The following is a 20,428-nucleotide window of genomic DNA, read 5'->3' on the forward strand; positions in this document are numbered from 1 at the left end:
CCACAATTAAATACTTTTACATAACGGAATTAAATGTAAATTTCCCTATGGAGAGTACCGTCCCTTTACGTTCTAGGTTATACTGTCTATGGTTCTAGGTTCTACACCGGTGTCCGGAACCAATGTTATCCTCGAGCTTACGGCGGGGACCTTATGTTGTAACATCGGAGACAAATGTCAGCGTGGAAGGACATTGCAAGAAGAAATCATGTACAGGCTTTTATTCCGTACTGTATACACGGCTCGAAATTCTTCAGTCAGTGTCTATGAGTCGTGTGTGTTGCCAGCTAAATGTAACAAGGCTACTGCTCCAGTTTCCAGGTGAGCTTGGCTTGAGTGAACGACGGGATATGTGATGTTTCCTTTTTTATTTAACGTCATCTAATGTTACTTTACGTTACTGGGTTGTTTTGGGTAACGTAATGTTTTTGAAAAACTTTGTACATTGACAACAATGAACAGTCGTAATAGTTTGAAAATGTATTCTTTCCATAAAAGCTGTGGAAGGGGCAGCTAATGTTAGCTTACTTAACCTGCACTGATGGGGCGGGACATTTTTGATTTGGGCATTTATTTGAACTGTTCTTCACGTGCATCACTGACAGGTCGTTTCCATGGTAGCATGAAGTAACAACTAAGACTACAAAACTATATGAATGCAGAGAAGATGGTCCCATCCAACAGGATAATTAATAGCTCAAGTAAAAAAGCAGATTGAAAAAGCAGTTATATTGACCACTGTCGATTTGTGATGTGAGGATAAAAGAGCCAACCAATGTAGTGTATGTTGTTGCAATTATTAATTAAGTATTTTTCCAGTGTTTTATTATCATCAAAGAGTCTCTTAATTGTATTTGTTATCATCAACAATATCATATAGCAAAAAATCTCCTGCTATATCATGATGTTAATTTAAAACAGTATTGCCCATTAGGCCTGCACGATTTGGGGAAAAATATGAATCACGATTTTTTTTTTTTTTTTTTTTTAGCTTAGAAGTGATATCACTATTCTCTGCCACGATTTTTGTCTCACAAAGTGTAATGTTTATTGCACACATGAACCATGACAAAACAAAACAAATTGGCAGTACCAAACAGATTTTTTTTTTGGCACCTATAGTACATTGCGCATCACCACAAGCCTGTAAACATAGAGGCTTCAATGAATAAAGAAAATAAAGTACATACTGGCCATTTAAGTACAGTAGGCTACCAAAAATAGTGACATATAACACATTGAACTAAATATGGCCCTGATACAGGCTCTATCTAAACTCCTTGAACATGTCTTTACATAATTAAAACATGTCAATCAACATGCTGCAGCTACAGCTTCAGTCTCTAGAGACATGGAGTTTGTCAATTTAAGTACAGTATCAAAAACAGAATGATTTTTTAGCACACTATTTAACTGCTTGCCTTTCATGTCTTCAGCTGTCCTATCAAAATAAAGGCAGAAAATGCACCCCCCAACAAAAATCCAAAGTCATTTAAAAATTAAGGGGTGAATCAAGATCGCGATTTTATAACGATTAATCGTGCAGGCCAATTGCCCACCCACCTCTAATAATAATTGTCATGCTTTAGTATTGAATTTCTTAATATTATTGTTATTCAAATCCATTTTATCCCTTACGATTCAGACCCCTATAATAATTAACTGTTTTCTTCTAGGGTTGCAAATGGAGGTGGAATCAAAGCCCTCAGCACAAGTTCGGTCAGGTTCTGTGAAAAGAAAAATGATGATACACCCTCTAATCAAGATCAGAAAACAAATGCAGATAAAGAGGCTGATCCCACAGAAACTCCAACTTTGGTTACACAGAAAGCTGAAGATGCCAGCAATGTCATCAATATGGTTGAACAAAGGGAGGAGGAGCCAGTACTGTTAAAGACAGATGATGGAAGTACCACGCAGCAGCAGGTGGATGTTAAAATTGAACAGGTCGTGGCAACGCCACAACAAGGGAAGACTGATGCAGCCAAGAGTGGGAAAGAGAGTCTCCTCGATCTTCTTGGAGCCATGAAGGTGGAAGTAACTAATAAGAGGAAGCTCAAAAACTTAAAAGTGAAGCCAAGTTATGAGTCTACACCCAAGTCAAAGCCAGCAGCTATGGAGAGCACCATCAGTATGTTTCAGAAAGCTACAGTGGAGGCTTCATCACAGAGGTGAGAGGCAGTTTGGAGTTATTAGTCCGGTTGCATTGCCACATGGTCACTGCTGCCATTGATTGTGTTGCAAGTTTGATTGTTTCACCTGTAGATTGTGCCTGAAAACATTTTTACTTACTTCAACCCTAATTTTGGGAGGATATCTGAAGCTCTTCATCACCTGTGTTTTTTAGTGAGACACTGGATCCTGAACTGGTTGCAGCTGCGTCTGCTGCTGCCTCCACTCTGCCTGACCGCAGCCAGGCCGAGTCTGAGCTGCTCAGGCAGCTGAGGCAGCACGAAGGCGTCACTGAGGCTCAGAAGAAAGGGGACATGAACAACCTTGGGTATGTGTCTAGTATATGTCTCCAGTATATAGGGTTGGGCATCGTTTGGATTTTAATGATTCTGATTCCAATTGCGATTCTTCATTTCGATTCCGGTTCTTATCGATTCTCAATTCCGATTCTTTGAAGGGTGGAGTTGAAACGGGTCACATGCTTATTTCACAAATAAGAGGAAAGTTTTATTTTGATTCAGTGGTGGTTTGCAGTTTTACAGGGCTTTTTCAACATAAAATAAAGGCACACTAGAATACTGCTTACTGTGCTCCAAGGCGGCAACCCAACAAGCGCCTGGCTGCTTCGGAAACCAAAACTTTTGCATGTAAACTTTGGAAGCCATGATCAGATTTGAAACCAAATCCTCCAAACGATTCCAGTAAAGAAACAATTCTACTGGAATTGTAATTTTTGAAATGATTCCAAGTAGGTATCGGTTCTCGATGCCCAATCCTACCAGTATATGACACTTAATGGACTGAATATTTAAATGAAATTGTGATATAGTTTTCTGCTATTTAATTCTGTATAATGGAAAATAAAAGGCCTCATTCACTTGTCATAAACATTAATCCAACAATATTTTCTCAGAGTAATCATCGCTGACATGAAAGTAGGAAAGAATCCCAACCGACAGAACGCTCGGCCGGCTAATCAGATCCGGTTTGATGAGGACGGGCGAGGATACACACACGACAGAGGGATCACTGCTGAGCTGGACAGTGTTCGGAGAAGGCAAATACATTCATCTTGTTTTTACTCAGATAGGTTTTGAGATGGACAATGTGTTTAATGTGTTTTATTTTTTTAGGAAGAACTTGTTCTCGGGGAAAAGACTTAACGTCTTCTCTCCCACTACTGATGAAGATGGAGTTGAGTCAGCAGTTGGTAATAAGAGATTTAGATTTTGTATTAAGCCTAATATAATTTATTTGCTTTGTTTGCTTAGTGGATAATGTATAGTGTTATTGATAATTTTTAGTCTTTTGAAATAACTGAGAATGGAGCTTCATAAATGCTTATTAACATGAGATTTTTTCATGCAGGCGGTCTCTGTCTCTCCTAAACAAATTTAATGTGACATTGCAAAAGCTCTTGGTTTTAACTTCATCAGGACATCTGCCCATAATGCAGCTCTCATATTTTCAGCACGGCCAACTTTATGGGACATGGACTATGCTAATCAGTTGTCTCTGTCAACCAACCAAACACCCCGCAACGGGCTTGAGGAAATGATCCAGTGGACCAAAGAGGGAAAAATGTGGCAGTACCCAATCAACAATGAGGCTGGTGAGTAATGCATGCTATATTCTAGCTAAATGTACGGAGAAGGAAAATAATGACACACTGACAAGAGTCTTTTTGCTCTATGTAGGCCTTGAGGAGGAAACCAGTGTCCCGTTCCATGAGCATATCTTATTAGGGAAACACTTGGAGGAGGGTTTCCCACGTCAGGGACCAGTGCGTCACTTCATGGAGCTTGTGGTGGCCGGGATGTCCAGAAACCCCTACCTGACAGTCCAACAGAAGCAGGACCACATTTCATGGTTCAGAGACTACTTCCACCAGAAAGAGGAAGTCCTCAAGGAGGCTGATGTTTACCTCAACTGAGCTTAAGACAGTTGCATGTTTTCCCATTTACTCATAGGGGCTTTGCAACTATGATCATCTTTACTCGTACAGGGTGGATTTCTTAACTCTTCCAGGAGACCTGTTAGAGTGGACTGGCATCAAGTCTGTTTCCTGGTGTCCAACATTGAACAGTATCTACTGTTTCTAAAATGTTGATTAGACTAGAAGCGCTGTTAAAATGTTGCTATTACAAGTGCTTGTATATAAGATTACAAACAATAGAAAGCAGCAAAAGTACAATCATGGCTTTTTGCTTATTTCATTTTCTACTGATCCACTGATCATTTGTTCAGCCTTTATTTGCATAATCCAATGCCAATGTAGGCAATTAACTGACATTAACGTATCAATAGCGTGATGACACAATTACATGAGAAGACGTTTGGCTTTTCAGTGTCTGGGATACCAAAATTTGTTCCAGAAATAATTGCCTGCTTTACGGTCATATCAATCCAATGGTTTTTGTGATACATAGGTGGTGATGCACAACATTTTTTGTGTTGAATTACACGTTATGGTTAACTTGATTACAATATTGATATAAAAGGTTCCGTTTTGTATCAAGGCACGTTTGCCGATCAGGTTACGTTAAAAAAACAGTGGACCGTTTAGTTGGATGGACGGTTAAAGACCTTCATATTCAAAGAAAACAGGTCGATGAAAATATTTTTGTATTCTTTTTGTATCAAAGGTCATACAAACACCTGCGATCATGATTAATGGTGTTTCCCTTGGCAAGTTGTAAAACAAGTATAATTCATGTGCAGCATCTATGACCTCAGATCAGGTTTACAGTATGAGCTTAAAAAGACCTTGAACCTTGTGCCCTTTGCAAGGGAAGTGCTTTTAAAGTCAAAAAACATGTTAACAATATACCACGCAGATTCCATCTGGTCTAAAAACACCCTCTGCAATCTATTGTCTGAGAAAGTGTGGAAAATGAGAGCTTGGCAGTTGAGAGTGCCTCATTTCCACATTTTGTTCACTTTTCCATAAACGCATGATTAGCATGATAAGATTTTGGCAACTTCCTGACTTGTATGGGTATAAAGCACCAAAAAAAGTGTTCTTGTGTGGAAAGCACCCTGTTTATGCTCAGAAATGTCTTATATGCAAATAAGCCACTAGGTGGCACTACTGCCAGCTATGGTTTACAGTCATTGGGGCCGCATAATGTTAGGATTTCTAACAATTGTACAACAAAGTTGGGACCTAACTATTTTAACAAAAAGCTACCTCTGCAATGCAGTAAATGTAATGGAGTAATTTTATTAACCAGTATAATAAAACTGGATATGATTGACCAACCTATATTTAAAGTGTCAAAACATTTAGTGAAGTAATGGCAGTATAATAGCAAATCTGTAAAGAGATTTTACTATGAAAACCACAAGGGACAAGGTGTGCTATTCATTGAAAAAAACAAAAAACAGTTGAGCATAGTATACTGTAGAGGTGGGCACATAATCTCTCTGCATGTTCAGCTGCCTTTATGGTGCATTTAGGTGCCATCAAAATGCCAAATACAAGAGCAGTTAATGATCAAAGCATTTGCAATGTGGGAGTTGAACAAGATGTAGAGCATAAATTCAGCAATAATGATGAATACTTTTATTATATGGTTATAAATCTGGTGTTAATAAGTAGGAAGCCTACTGTATTTTTTACGCGCTGCTTAATATAGTTCATACAAACTTTATTTTTTTGTCTAGCTGTCTGTCATGCAGGACACCATAGTAGTTCACGCAGTAGTAACTCATGGCAGAGAATTTCCCCCTACAGCTCCTAATAAGTAGCCATAGAGAGTATAATGTGTGCTTATAATGATTGCCTAATTAATTATCTAAGCTCAACTTCAAATTCTAAAGAAATTCATTGTACATAGTAGAATGCACATTTGATTTAAGCATTCTGGCATGTTTTCCAACCAAAGAACAATTGAATGCACCGTCAAGTTGTATAACCCTAACCCAGAAGACGGAGCCTGTGAGTGGGCCTTGAAGGCAGCATCAGACTTTGAGCGACTGCCATTACCTCTATTGTCATTACTGATAGAGCGGCAGGCTTGAGGGTTGCACCTAGTCTGTGCAGGATGGTGTGAACTTCAGTGAAGCTTGAACGAGCTTTTATTTGACTTTTAAATTACAAACCTAATTTATCTTGTCTGACTTAGAACTGGAATTTTTTTTACCTGTTGATTTTTGTTTCATTATTTAATATTTATTTTGCATGTGAGTCTGTGTGAGAGCAAGTTTGACTCAGACATGGCTGAGGTACCGCCACCACAGCCGGTCGAAATAGACCCGGAATTTGAGCCTCTCTCCCGCCCGCGGTCCTGTACCTGGCCGCTGCCCCGGCCGGAGATCAACGACCCGGCCAGCTCCAACACATCCTCCCCGCTACCATCGGTGCAGCAGGAGCCGGGAGGAAACAGCGAGTTCATCAGTAACCTCGGCTTGTTGGAGGAAGACTATGAAGAATATGCAGAGCAGAAACCGCCTGTGCCCTGCAATGATTTTCAGTGTGTGGAGGGAAACTGTGTGCAACCACGCCACCATCTCCACAACCACCATCATCATCCTCTTCAGCAGCAGCAGCAGCAGCTCCCGGGTCCGCAGCTGCCGCCTCAGCAACAGGTGCCTCTTACTGGTGTCGCACCCCTGGGCAGCTCCGGCCAGAGGAAGAGCAGCTCTTCCCGTCGTAACGCCTGGGGGAACATGTCGTACGCTGATCTGATCACCAAGGCGATAGACAGCTCACCTGAGAAGCGACTGACACTGTCTCAGATTTATGACTGGATGGTCAAGAATGTGCCTTACTTCAAGGATAAAGGAGACAGTAACAGCTCGGCGGGCTGGAAGGTAGGCTAAGTGTCAGTGTGTTGTTTAGGATGAACCGGAGATGTTTTGATGGTTAAAACGTAACCTTTTACTCCTTTAACGCCAAACTAAAACTATGAAAAAAACAATACAAAATCAAGATAAGTGTAGCCTAATTCAATGCAGTTAAAGGCACATACTGTTAAAACCCTGATCTGCCCTACCTAATGTGCAAGCAATCTTCATGAGTGTCTGACTTCACTGATGGACATTTTAGACTTTTTATTGTAGTGATCATGCAGCTTCATTTACTCTGCAGTCCTGCTTAAAAAAAAAAAATAGCAAAAGCTCACATAAATCACTCTCAACAGCAGTTAAAAAATGATTGATAAAATGACTGATTGCTGAATTATGTTTTTAGTAGGACCTGTGTTATTCCTACTACCCATGCCAGTGATGTCACAGCAACAGTTTTCTATCAAACTACCAACAGCAAAATAGCTGGTGTGACATCTCTCATTGCAATAGGATCAGTTCAACATTACATGACTGAGCGATTGACTTTTCTGACCTTGAGATCTTCAAATGCCATTTTAGCATGTTGGTTATTATCCCTGTTAATTGTTTTATTTAATTTAAGGCCAATATTGAGTTGAATTCAGTGGAATTGATGGTCATTCATCAGAAATGATTAATAATAGGGGAAAAAAAAATCTTGTGTGAAAAAGGGTATTAAATGTAGTTTTTTAAAATTTATTTTTGTATTTTATTTGATATTTTAATTACAAACAAAACAAAACAAATATCAATACAACACACACAAACACACGGACAGAGGTTACAGAAAAAAGGATATATATATATATACACACATATATATATATATATATATATATATATATATATATATATATATATATATACATATACACACATATATGCACATACATTCATGAAATCTATTAACATGATTTCAAAAATTTTCAGCAGTTATGTTTGACTTAGGCTGCTGAACTTTGGCATCAGAGTAACCTTTTGAAGTGGTTTCCTCTGTCAGTGTGAGCACACGCCTCTCTTCTGTGTCAGTGAGGAAACATACAGCACTGAAGCAGCAGAGAACCAACCAGCAAGTCCGACTGTAAACATCCAATACATGAGAATATTTCTCTCTGTACAATCCTGACGTACAACACTGCAGTCAGTTCAGTAAACTTAAGCTTTATTATACACCTGTTTGACTCAGGGGAATAATGTGCAGGAACACTGCATGGATCAACACAAATTTCAGATATACCTTGTCCTGTTCCCCAGCAAACCTTAGTGTGAACCGTCTATCCAGTGTTACCACAAAACATGCTGACTCATGGTCTATGCAGTATTATACAAAGCTGTGCTTTCTGGCCTGGAAATGTATTGGAAATATTTAGCACAAGTGAAAAGCAGTAGCCTAATGCCTGTACAAACATGCTAATCCAGGTCTTAATATTGTCTCGCCGGGTGAGGAAGTTACTCGGCCTTGACGGATAGAAATGAACTGAGGATAAAAGCAGACAGAGAAAGGAAAGTAGATGCCAATTACATAAAAGCTGCACACACGATTTGAGTCCAATTCATATTTCAGCTTCGCAGCCCTTCCTGTAACCCATGCATTCTCGTGAGACCTCATTTTGCAGTTATGTCAGGAAATAACTTTGTGAACCTCAATCAAATATAGTTTCCATTGTTTCACACCCCCTTGTGAAAAACTTGATCACAGTTTCTATTATGACGTATGGCTCTGCTAAACCTCCCTTTCCTCCTTTTCTTAGTCTTTCTGCAGTTCTTCAACTACAGTTTGTTCCATATACATTAGGTGCACTGGTTGATGGGAATGCAGTCAGGTTTTTTGGCCAGGGAAGCAGCGTGGAGCAAACTGTTCAGAGCTCCCCCGACAATAACAGGAGGTGACACAAACAGTTCAATCAGTGTTGGGGAGTGTGTCAGAGGGGAAGAAACTTGGGAGAAGGGAATGCTGGGAACAACGTTAAACATCCTCCATTCCTGAGCTGTGCGCTCATATCTTTTGTGTCCCTGTCTTCTAGAGTTTCCTCAGCGGATGCTACAGCTTGGAGAAAGGGATTGCTGCTCTTTATCCTACCCTTTCCTTCTCTGCCCCCACGTAGGCCTTCTGTTGAAGGTGTTTGTCCAAGTGGAGCTCAGAGAGTTAGACTTTTCATAGGCCAGCTGTTCTTTCAGCACCAAGATCTGTAAAAAAAAAAATAGGCAGCTGTCCCAATATCTTTTTCAAATATTAGATTTTCTATTAGTCCAATATTACTTAATTTTTTTTTAATTGATTTTAGAATCCACAGTTTTTTATAAATGTTTATGAACTAACAATAGCTACAACAATCAAATGACATCTAACCAAAAGTTCAACCAACCTCCCAGTGACTGACTCGTCATGCCGTAATTCTCTGCTTTGCTGCTGTCTCTAATGTTGGATTTCATTTAAAAAAATATATTAAAAGAAAACTCCTTTGTTATTAAGTAAGCATTTTACTTACAATCCTAACTAGTTTTTGTAGCCACTCTTATCATTGTGTACCTTTCAATGAAGCATGCAGCAAATGCCACAAGAACAATAGAACCAGCCTGTTTATCTTTAATATTAAATCAACACATCTCCACTTCAACCTCTGCATTCCTAAATGTTGGCACGCTTCGCTGGGCCTTGGAACCACCGGCTGATAGTTATTTTTACACTTTCCTGTTAAAAAAACACGAAAGTCCCCCCACAATGAACTGTGATGCATTTCCTGCAGAGTAGATGGAAAACAGTGCCATGTGTTAACATCCCCGCCCTGCAAAACATCAGGGTCAGGGCTGGAAAAAGAGGAGGAACCAATAGGAGAGACCATGTTTGGATCATGTTTGTGCATCTAATTCTATGTAAAGTAATGTTATTCCATTTCAGCGTTCCTGCCACATGCTAAAAGAAAATCATCAGTCTGCTTGTTATTATGTTTTGTGTCATGTCCTGCCCCATGTATTGACTTTAGAATCCACATGCGTGAACGTCCCCGATTGTAATGACAGATAGAGATAAGCCAGAGACCTCATGGTGGGTGGAGGGCATTGAGTTTGAACCTCTGTGATTATACAGCTCCACCTAGAAAACTGAAGGTGGGTGGAGGGCTGGGCGAGGGCAACGATGCTGCAGCTAGAGCTTCCTGTCTCCCTCCTGTCATGGAGATTTTTTACTTTTCCCTCTAAAAATCGTGTGGTGACCATGATGCCTTTACCAGAGGAAGAGAGGGCCCCCTGCCAACTGGGTGGACTGGTTCCCTCGGGATATTGGTGGTTCTATGAGCGGCAGTGTGCAGCATGCGAGGTACTTTACCATCTTACTGGTACTGCCACTGTTTTTCTCAGTGAACTGTGACCTTACATAATGGAACAGGATGTAGCAGCCCTGAGTTTAACTGGCACAGAGGCTCTGAGGTGTTCATTTTAAAACATGTATTTTACCGACAATTACTTGAACTTTTTGAAGGTATGAAGTGCGTAAAAGCCAATGGTTTATAATTTATATATATAGATATAAGGCAGTTTGCTTTATGAATAGATATACAGCTTTGGTGTGAGCCTGCAGTAATGTGTGCAATCACTGGCCCCATTTTGACCTGGTATTAAAATCCAATCTGAGTGATCTGATCAGAAGGGGATAGCTCTAAGTACAGGTGGAAATACACCAAGGACGTATTGAGGATGCATCAAAATCCGATCACTCAGACCACATTTGAAGGTGGTCTGTGAAGTTGTTTATCTTACTCCATGATTTAACACGAGTGTCAATAGGGCCCCTCCACTTCAAATCAGTAGCGATTGTGCTGTCTGGTCTGTTTGTATTTGTTCAGGATGAGCTGAGTTAGTGGAAAATACCATTTAACATGAATTAAACATCTCCCAGATCAAATTACAGCTGATGAAGTGCAAGAAAGATGTATGATTGTAGACGGTGGTGACATGAATCAACATTTGTCCCACAATGGCTTCAATTTCACCTACGCTGACTTTGATCCAACTGAAGTGTCTCAAGTAATTTCATGACCAATGAAAAGTTACTATACAGTATGCAAGTTTGAATTGTCATTGTGAGCATGTTAACATGCTGACATTGGCATCTAGCTCAAAGCACCAATGTGACTTTAAGTACAGAGCTGCTAACGTGGCTGTAGACTATTCATAGTCGTCTATAAAACCAGAGAAAGCAAATTCTAGAGTTTAAGTGTCAATTTTGAAATGAATCAGGTGTTGGTTTATGAACTCAGTTTGAGGACACATGCCTGACAGGAGGCTACTAAAAGAGGCAAAACAAAACCTGAATAACTGCCAGCTATTTGTCTTGGGATCACAAGGTTAAAAGGGAGGCCTTCCTTTAACTTAAGCGGCCCACTGAACGCTTCACATAACCCCATGAAGAAAGAGAGGCTTGGGGCAGGGGCTTTCAAAGAGGAGCGACCGTGGCTTGAGGGAAGGAGGGGAGCAGTCAGCTGACTGACTGGCTGTGGGCTGAAGCCTGTGTACAGTCTGCTGTCTACACATGTGTGCGTCTGTGGAATCTTTGGCATGTGGGTTTCTGCATTGTCCTCCAGTCCTGTGCAAGATAATACCCCCCTTATGTTCACAAAAAGAACCTGGCCTTAAATCCATTATGCAGAATACAAAAGGACATGGATGCCGAGGGAGGCAAAGAAATATGGTGTGTAGAAAGAGAAACATGATCAGGAGTAATTGAGATTAGTGTCCAATCCTGTCCAAAAAAAACCAGTTGGCCTTTACCCTGTAAAGTGTGCAAAAAATGTGTGTCACTCTCAGGATTAGGCTGAGAAAGATTAGAAATCAAGTTTCTAATCAGCTTAGTATTTTTGAATATTTAGTAGGATTTAAGTATGATATTATGTTTTTATAAATCAATAGAACATCCCGTGAGGATGTTTAACTGTGTCTACCATTGTCATTTGACCCCTTCTTGTTTATCTAAAGCTGAACTCTGAACACAAAGCTCCCCATTCTGTTTCATAGTCCCACTTTGAAGCCATTGCAGAAGTAGGTCACTCAGTTTGATGTTCAGTGTTAATGAAGTAGCTTGAATTGTGCTTGGAGCCATGAGGAGGCGATATGGTCCCCACACTACTACTACTACTACTTCTTCTTCTTCTTCTTCTTCTTCTTCTTCTTCTTCTTCTTCTTCTTCTTCTTCTTCTTCTTCTTCTTCTTCTTCTTCTTCTTCTTCTGAAAACAGAAAACTCACATTCATTTTCATCTTCCTGGGTCAGAGGAGAAAGGGGGGGTGCACAGGAAGACACGGACAGGAAGTGGTTTGTCCTTTTACTGTAATCTCTACAAGTGCTGTGCTCTCGTATTCTCTTATTTACACCACATATCTGACTGCTGTGTTGTGTTGTGGCTCTGATTTATTGTCAGCCATATGCTATTGTATTGTTGCACCAAAAAGGAGCCATCATATTATAGGCCAAGGAGTATCAACTCTTGTCTCACAAGATTAACCAAGATTATTTGCCTTTTTTCTTTACAAATAAGATGATTTTTTCCCCTTTTCATATCTGGCAGCAACAAAGCTGTTGCTAAATATAATACCTTATGTGCATTCTCTTGCATTTTAATTTGACAAAAAGTATCTTTCAGCAGAATTGTATTGTAATGATATCAACATATTGTTTCATAATTTTACAAAATTAATGATTTCGACCAATTAAGGATTTCGACCAATTTTAAATAATAATAGTGATTCGATATTTAAGTTTCTGTTTTACAAGTGTGTGAAGAGAGATCATCTTCATTCTTTTTATATGTAATTGTATACATTTGCTATATTGTGATATATATCACTATATTGTGATACTCATTTCAGACATATCACTAATGGGAAGCCAAAATGCATTGACATTATGAGCTACACAGTCAGTTAGCAGAAGTCTCAATGGCCAACAAACTGGTCAAGAAGTATACCCCAGCTGACCTCTTTGTAGTCAATGGCAGCCAACGAGATTAGCATACTTCCTTATTTCACTGTTAATGTGATTTTGATTATGGACAATTGTTCCACGTGTTTCCTCTTTTACTTTTTAACAACTTTTGTTTAAAAACTTTGGGACAGAAGCAACACAAAAAATGCTCTGAGGGCTGTTGCCCCCATCACTGAGGTCAATGAAGCTCTCATTAGAAGTAAGGCAATTTTTTAAAATTCATTCGGACTGAATGGATTGAATTGCGATAATAAAATGAGTCATTTCGCGATGGTGCTGATGCTCAAAAGAATGTATGCGCTGATTTACAGACATCTCTTTCGCCATGTAAGTCTGTGGGAAAAAAATCTTTTGGGGCCCAATGGCATCATGTGATGGATTTGGAAGTTGCAATCCCACCGTTTGACCACTATGTCAAATTTGCTTTAAAGCTTGGCGCACTTCCTGGAAGAATGTAGCAGCAAAACCTCTGAGTGTACAGAAGGGTGTGTTTTATTGCTTAGCATTTCAAATTTTCACTTGTAAGAGGAAAAACTATTTTATTTTATTATTATTTCAGAGTTACATAGTCTCACCTCAATGTTTTGGTGATAACTGTAGCTGCGTTAGGGCCACTGCATGTAGGCCTAGAGAATTTAAAGTGATTCTCTTTTTCCCTCCAATTTTTTTTTTTCATCACTAACTAAACATCAGGCTCCATCATTGATATAAAACCGAGTTAGTGACTTGAGAAGCAGCTGGCCTCCAGCAGTCGGTCTCCTGGGGGGATCCTCTGTCCTGTCTGTGGTCGTGTCTGGCGCTGCATGTAAAACGTTTGGACCAGTGGCAAGTGAGGCCACTTTCACTGTGGCTGCACCTGTCCCTGCAACTGGCCCTGGTTTGTTTACTTATCCTGCAACCGTTACTGCAAACCTCATGCTTCACTACACAAGCAACAGCAGCTGTGTCAATTCAAATGTTTTGAAGTCCACTAGGAGGAGTTGCTTCATGCTGCAGCCATTTGTTTTGATGATATTGATCACTGTTGATTTAGAGATCATTGGGTACATTGGAGGAGTTGTAAGATGGTGGATGATTCTCCATAATCTACACAGGTCTTCTGAGTGATACGATGTAGCTGAGCTGGATAGCAGCAGGTGGACTAGAGGGGCAACTGCTTTCTGCTGCACTGTATTTACAGTTAGCTGTATTTCTGAGCGCAAACTGGGGACAAAATTGTCAGAAGCAAATAGACCTTTCTTTTTTTTTAAGATACATTTTTTATTGATAATAAACAGGTAAACTTTCAATAATAGTACAGGTTTAGACTTTTAAACACATCACAAAACCTTATACCTCACAAATACAGAACAAACATCCCCACCCTCCCTCATCCCATGGCGACCCCCTTACCGACCCTTGTCCCTTATTTCTCGACCTCCCCAAGAAATAAAAAGGAAACAATACAAGCATACAGAAAAAAATTAGTCAAATACATTTATGCTGCACTCTTTCTTTAACCAAGGTGTAAGCTTCATCCCATGCATGTAGAGTTTTCCGACTAGCTCCATGTACCCGAGCCACAGATCTCTCCAACATAACTATGTCTAGAAAAGAGTTGGCCCACTGCTGCCACGACAATGTGTGAGGCGGTTGCAAATAGACCTTTCCCATGTCAGGCATCCCTGCACCAGCTGACCTATAGGACCAGTGTGATGTTAAAACCCAAATATTCTTCAGTGTACATGGTACCTGCTCGGCTCGGCTAGACTCATCCGCGGTTCCCCGTCCTCCTTTTTCCATTGCAGATTTAGTACAGGCTGGTCACCATAGCGCCGCCGCAAGAAACTACCGTGACCTAACGCGACACACACATAGAACGTCGAAGGTGTGTTGTTGCCACAGCCAGAAGACAAATTTTGTTTCAACAGAAAAAACCACCGCTGGCTAAACTATTTAAAAACAGCGGGATTGTTCACTACATCCCCGTCTGTCGCTAGCAATGATGACCTAGTGACTAGTGACGATTCTCTCCGACCAATCCGTAGTCTGCAGGTTTTCACGTCACCTTTTGGTATCGCCTCAGCTCGCTTGGAACCTCGACTGATGTGATACTAAAAAAAGTACCTGTTAGCAGGTACCAGGGACTTTTTTTCGTAATGGAAAACCAAAAAGGGCGAGTAGAGCAGGTACCATGTAATGGAAAAACGCCATTACAGGCCTCCATAATCTGTGCCTGGGAACTTCTTTTGCTGCCTTGAAAGGTCAATGAAGAGCACAGATTTCTTAAAGCCTCATATTCAAATGAGCTGCCATGCAGCTACAGGTGCACATATTTTACTACTTCAGCGTGGGTTAAAAAATCAGGGCCGTAACTAAATGTTTTATAAAGAAGTTTAGCAACGATAAAACCAATAGGTTTTATTTCAGAGACATAATGTGTGAATGGGGCTTCTCCTGAATTAGTGAGGCAGGGGATGTCTTTTGTTCTCTTTGGGCTGAGGTGAGGTCTGTCTCAGACAAGGATTATCCCCATGCAGTCCATACTCTATTGTGGGCACTAATCACAGGCTGCAGACATTTCCATATCACTAGTGATCACAGCCGTGTGTGAGAAAGACATGTCATTTGGTTAGTGGAATATAAGTTGGTTCACAGACGGTGCATCACACTGCTCAGATCTCACGTCCTCCGCTAATGACTCATTTCCTGTCTTTGGTTACAGATTGAAATCATGTAAAAGGAAGAAAAGGTCATGAATCAAATGAACACGAGTCAGATTGAGCATTGCATTTTGAGGCCATGCAGTGAGCGTTTGTACCTCACATCTCTCCAGTATGCATGTGCAGGATGTCCTGCGACACAGGAAGCCTTATTTAAAATTCTTTACAAGAGAAGGGAGGAGTCTGGTTCAGGAGGGGGGGTGAGGGGGGGAAGCAGACAGTCTGACCCAGCAGCACTTCACATATGATGCTTCTCCTCCTCCTCCTCCTCCATCCAACCTGTTTGCATGTCTCTGTCAGCGCTGGCTGAGGAGCTCGTGTTCAGCACACAGTGAACTCATTGACCCTAGCTCTGCCGGCAAAACATTGCACTCTGTGCCCCCTCCCCCCCGTCCTTACTTTGAACTCTGTAACCTCCCATTGTAGATGTATAGTTTGAAGTTGAATTTGCGGTGGTTCAGTGGCTTCGTATGGGGACATTCATCCAAAACAATACTCACAACATTCTTAAGCTTCTTCTTTTTCTGCAATTGTCATTCTGATCTTAGCCTTGGTTTTGCAGCTACATCAAATTATTGAAAATGTATTTATTTTATCACATTATAAAGCCATCCTCAATATTAAATAAATCATACTAGAATTTGAGTCACATTCTGATTATTAATATGCACTGAATGCCCCAACTCAAGACATAGGGTACATTTTTGTCCAGAGAGACCAGGCTAAACAGTAAATCTGTGTCCTGTCAGATGGATGCTCTCTCTGTTCCCCAACCATCGTTGTTTTTCTTCCTGAGAGAACTACTGCAGTAGGCGCCTCTGCGTCATTTTTAGAGTTCATAACATAGCATTAGAGAAAATGGACTGAATGAGGCTTTAGGTGTATACATGTTAGTACAAGGACAAATGTGACCACATACAAAAAAAAGTGAGCAAGTTGGTTAAACCCAAAGTAATAAGGATTTTTTTGAATCTGCTCTTTCAGTAAAAGTTTCACTGGTGGTGGAAGGGTGGGATTGGGCTCTGCAGATCAAATATGGTGTAAATCACAGGAAACATATGATTATGGCCTACAGTGAGAAAGACCACCCTAATAAACTCTAACAAAGGACGTTTCAAAGCAGCAAGTGTTCAATGCATAGCTTCAACTACAAGCAGTTAAAGTATGATAAAGGCTTAACAACATGCAATGAAACGTTTAACTGCTTTAATGTGAAAAAAAAAAGATAAATTAAACCTACAAGAAGAGGCTTAGTCTGCCAATCATGCATGTGACTCATACACGTCATGAAAATAGCATCAGTATAGTTTGATGTCCTTAGCCAGATATGTGATTTAATCAGGCTAAATAGTCAGAATGCACTAAAACGCTAACTTTAAATAAACAAAGCTTAGCTGATTGTGGCACTAGTATACTGTTTGTACTTTTTATTAACTTATCTTCCATTGTAGGTTTGGAGAAATAATTTGTTCAGTTATGTTGTTGTGCATTTAGTCTGTTTCATGCCATCTTTTATTTTGTTTCTCGTCATATTCAGTAACCGATACTGTACACTGGCTGTACTGTCTTACGAATGTACCAAATATTTATTTAGTATAAAGTAAAAGACACCACATATCCCATTCATCCCTCGTTCCTGTTCATCTGTTGGCTTCGACATTACACTCAACTACCAGCTTCTTCTCCATTCAGTATGAAAAATTACAAACATTTCCTCATTTAATTACTACTGAAAAGCCACCAGAGATAACTCACAGTTGCTTCTTTTTGTATCAGAGGGTCAGAATTTAAACAGCACTTTATAGATGCACTAGATATTTCATGAGGTCCACAGATAACTTTCAAATGATTCACTTTTTTCCAGAACTCCATCAGACACAACCTGTCCCTGCACAGTCGCTTTGTGCGCATACAAAACGAGGGAACAGGAAAAAGCTCCTGGTGGATGCTAAACCCAGAGGGGGGAAAGAGCGGAAAGTCACCTCGACGCAGAGCTGCCTCCATGGACAACAACAGTAAGTTTGCCAAGAGCAGAGGAAGGGCCACAAAGAAAAAGGTACAGTCTCCTTTAATTACTCTATTCATAAAATCGATCTGTGTATAGTTTGGCCATATAATTTTCTCACAATTGTGCTAAATCTAGGTTGAAGGAACCATTTTTATTTGCTCTTTTGCTGAGTGTTAAGGAGATCGGGCCCATTGTCATATATGTCCGATAAATATGAAGCTAAAGCCAGTAGCCTGTAAGCTTAGCTTAGCATAAAAACTGGAAACATTCAGCCTGGCTGTGTCCGAAGGTAATGAAATCTGCATGTACCTATGAAGGCGACTCATTAACTTGTTATATCTTGTTTGTGTATAACGATAATGTGTAGTTTTACAGGAGTTAATGTGCGGGAATCTTAGCTGGATGCAGTGACGTCCTGGAGTCTCTGCTGGTCGCCTAGTAACCTCACAGTGATGACAAGACTCCAGGAAGTTACTGCAGGTTTTTTGCAGCCTTGCATCCAATTTTGTGCAGTGGCCACTCGCGGTATTGTAACAAAAAATCCCCCTGCGGCCCAAAAGGATTTTCCCCATAGGCCACTATTGTAAAAGAGACGTCAAACTCATGCCTGGACACCTCAAACTGCAAACAAGGTTGATTATGACTCTTTCTATTCTGAATTTTCAATCCAAGGACATTTAATATTTGAAAACCTTCCCTTGTGCCAAGAAAAACCTGTGACGTCTCTGCAGTTTAAAGTCTATGGGCCGAGCAGGAACTCATGGGCGGGGCTAGCGGGAATAACACTACTGTGCATATTCAGGAAGTAACCCTAGAAGCGTAGAAACTTTTTTTTGCCGTATGCACTAGGCGAGCAACTCCAACTAACTGAATAGGCGCCATTTTGGGATCCGGTATCTAGTTTTTATTATATGTGTATTATTATACATACGTGGAATTTTGTCACCTTTGGACAGAGCCAGGCTAGTTGTTTCCCTATTAAGGGTATAATGCTAGGCTAAGCTAACCAGTTGCTGGTGGTAGCTTTAGATATGAGTGTGGTGTCGAGATTCTTATCTAACTCTCTGCAAGCAAGCTAATCAGCATATTCCCCAAATTGTCAACCATTCCTATAATTTTGATGTAAGTTTATACAATACATTGGTCTTTGTTATGGCAGTATGTGTGAGCTTTTAATGTTTTTCTATCCTTAGATGGCTCTACAGGAAGAGGTCGAGGGAGGAGCAGGCAGCCTTGGCTCCCAGTACTCTAACTGGCTGGGAAGCCCAAACTCCCACAGTAACGAGGACTTTGAAGCTTGGAGCTCCTTTAGGACGCGCACCAGCTCTGACGCCAGCACCCTGAGTGGTTGCCATTCACCTTTCCCTTCTGAACAGGATGACCTGGGAGAGTCTGAAGGCCATATGATATACCCTGGAGTGGCGGGGACCAAGATAACCTCCACCCTGCCCAGCCTGTCCGAGGTAGCTGGATCGATGGGCCAACATGGCTCAGAGAACGTCATGGAGAGTCTGCTGGATAACCTGAACCTGCTGTCTCCTAAAACAACGCAGCTGGGTTCTGACTCCTCACATTCATCAAATACTGCCATGCTTCAGAGTAGTCCCTACAGCTCTGCTGGCTTGACCCCGCACCCACAGAAGGACTACCGTAAGTGCATGTACAGCCAGGTGAGGATGAACTCCATGTCCCCTGCCCCCATGCAGACATTTCCAGAGACCAAGCCAGGCTTCAGGGCATATGAGAACCAGTATATCTGCCCTGCTGGCCTCCTCAAAGAGCTGCTGACCTCAGATGCAGAGGCCAGCAGAGATACACAGGCATCTCAGGTTGGGAGGGGAGGTTGCCTCATGCCCACTTACAGCCACCGGAGCCACAGAGGGGGTCATGATGGAGTAAAAATGATAAATCCTCCTCCAAGTCTCCCAGATCCTCATGTAAATCTGCACGCTATACATAGACAAGGTCCTTCAACCTCACACGATTTGAATAGCTGTAACATGATCCCCCTGACTAGTCTGACTAGTCTTTCAGGGGCCCCTCGAATGACCAGCCTGAGGACATGCATGCAGCTGCCCCGTGGACACCCGGCACACAATAATGCTGTTTCGGCAAGCTATGGCAGCAACAACGGCTACAGGGAACTCAGCTCGGTTCATCCACACAGCCATCATCAGGAGCGGCTGCCCAGTGACCTGGATAACATGTCCATTGAGAGGTTTGAATGTGACATGGAGACTGTCCTCCATGAAACCCTCATGGATGGCGGGGCCCTGGACTTTAACTTTGACCCTGCAGCTGGGCCTCATGGATTTCCCCAGAGGGTGAAGCCCACCACACATAGCTGGGTGTCAGGCTAGGATGCATGGTGGATCACAAATACATGAGACTGACAAGTAATCTGGCAGTAAGTACAGTTATTAAAACTATAAAAGATATAATGTCTTGTTTCAATGTCCCTGAACATTTTCCATTCTCCCTCACAGGAGCGTCACACCACTGATCACCTTCTTTCAGAGGCTGCAAAAAAAAGTAAATCCACAGAAGCTACCACCATCACTCTCCACAGAGCATCTGACAAAAAGTTATTTTCAAAAATGTGCATGTCTTGAGTTGCAGCTCCATGTATAACAATGCATGTTATTACTTTATATTTAATAGAGTAAACAAAGTAAGTTAATCATTCAGATCCAGATACTGAAATAATACGCAACAGCCCAAACTGTTTCATTAATAACTGT

The 20,428-nt window shown here is 41.0% G+C and overlaps 2 protein-coding genes across 2 annotated transcripts; both read left to right on the forward strand.

Moving 5' to 3' along the window:
* Positions 1-31: 31 nt before the first annotated feature.
* Positions 32-4,393, forward strand: mrps31 (mitochondrial ribosomal protein S31). The gene is made up of 7 exons (XM_028595566.1): positions 32-321; positions 1,677-2,171; positions 2,348-2,500; positions 3,086-3,229; positions 3,306-3,382; positions 3,644-3,784; positions 3,870-4,393. The coding sequence occupies exons 1-7, from the start codon at positions 89-91 to the stop codon at positions 4,103-4,105; spliced, it is 1,479 nt and encodes a 492-aa protein (XP_028451367.1). The 5' UTR covers positions 32-88; the 3' UTR covers positions 4,106-4,393.
* Positions 4,394-6,189: 1,796 nt separating this feature from the next.
* On the forward strand, positions 6,190-20,060 carry LOC114567305 (forkhead box protein O1-A). Its single transcript, XM_028596359.1, has 3 exons — positions 6,190-6,987; positions 17,544-17,735; positions 18,881-20,060. Exons 1-3 carry the CDS (start codon positions 6,391-6,393, stop codon positions 20,045-20,047), a joined length of 1,956 nt encoding a protein of 651 aa, XP_028452160.1. The 5' UTR covers positions 6,190-6,390; the 3' UTR covers positions 20,048-20,060.
* Positions 20,061-20,428: the final 368 nt, after the last annotated feature.

The sequence above is a fragment of the Perca flavescens genome, chromosome 13 (genome assembly GCF_004354835.1).
Source record: "Perca flavescens isolate YP-PL-M2 chromosome 13, PFLA_1.0, whole genome shotgun sequence".
In the NCBI taxonomy this organism is placed as follows: domain Eukaryota; kingdom Metazoa; phylum Chordata; class Actinopteri; order Perciformes; family Percidae; genus Perca; species Perca flavescens.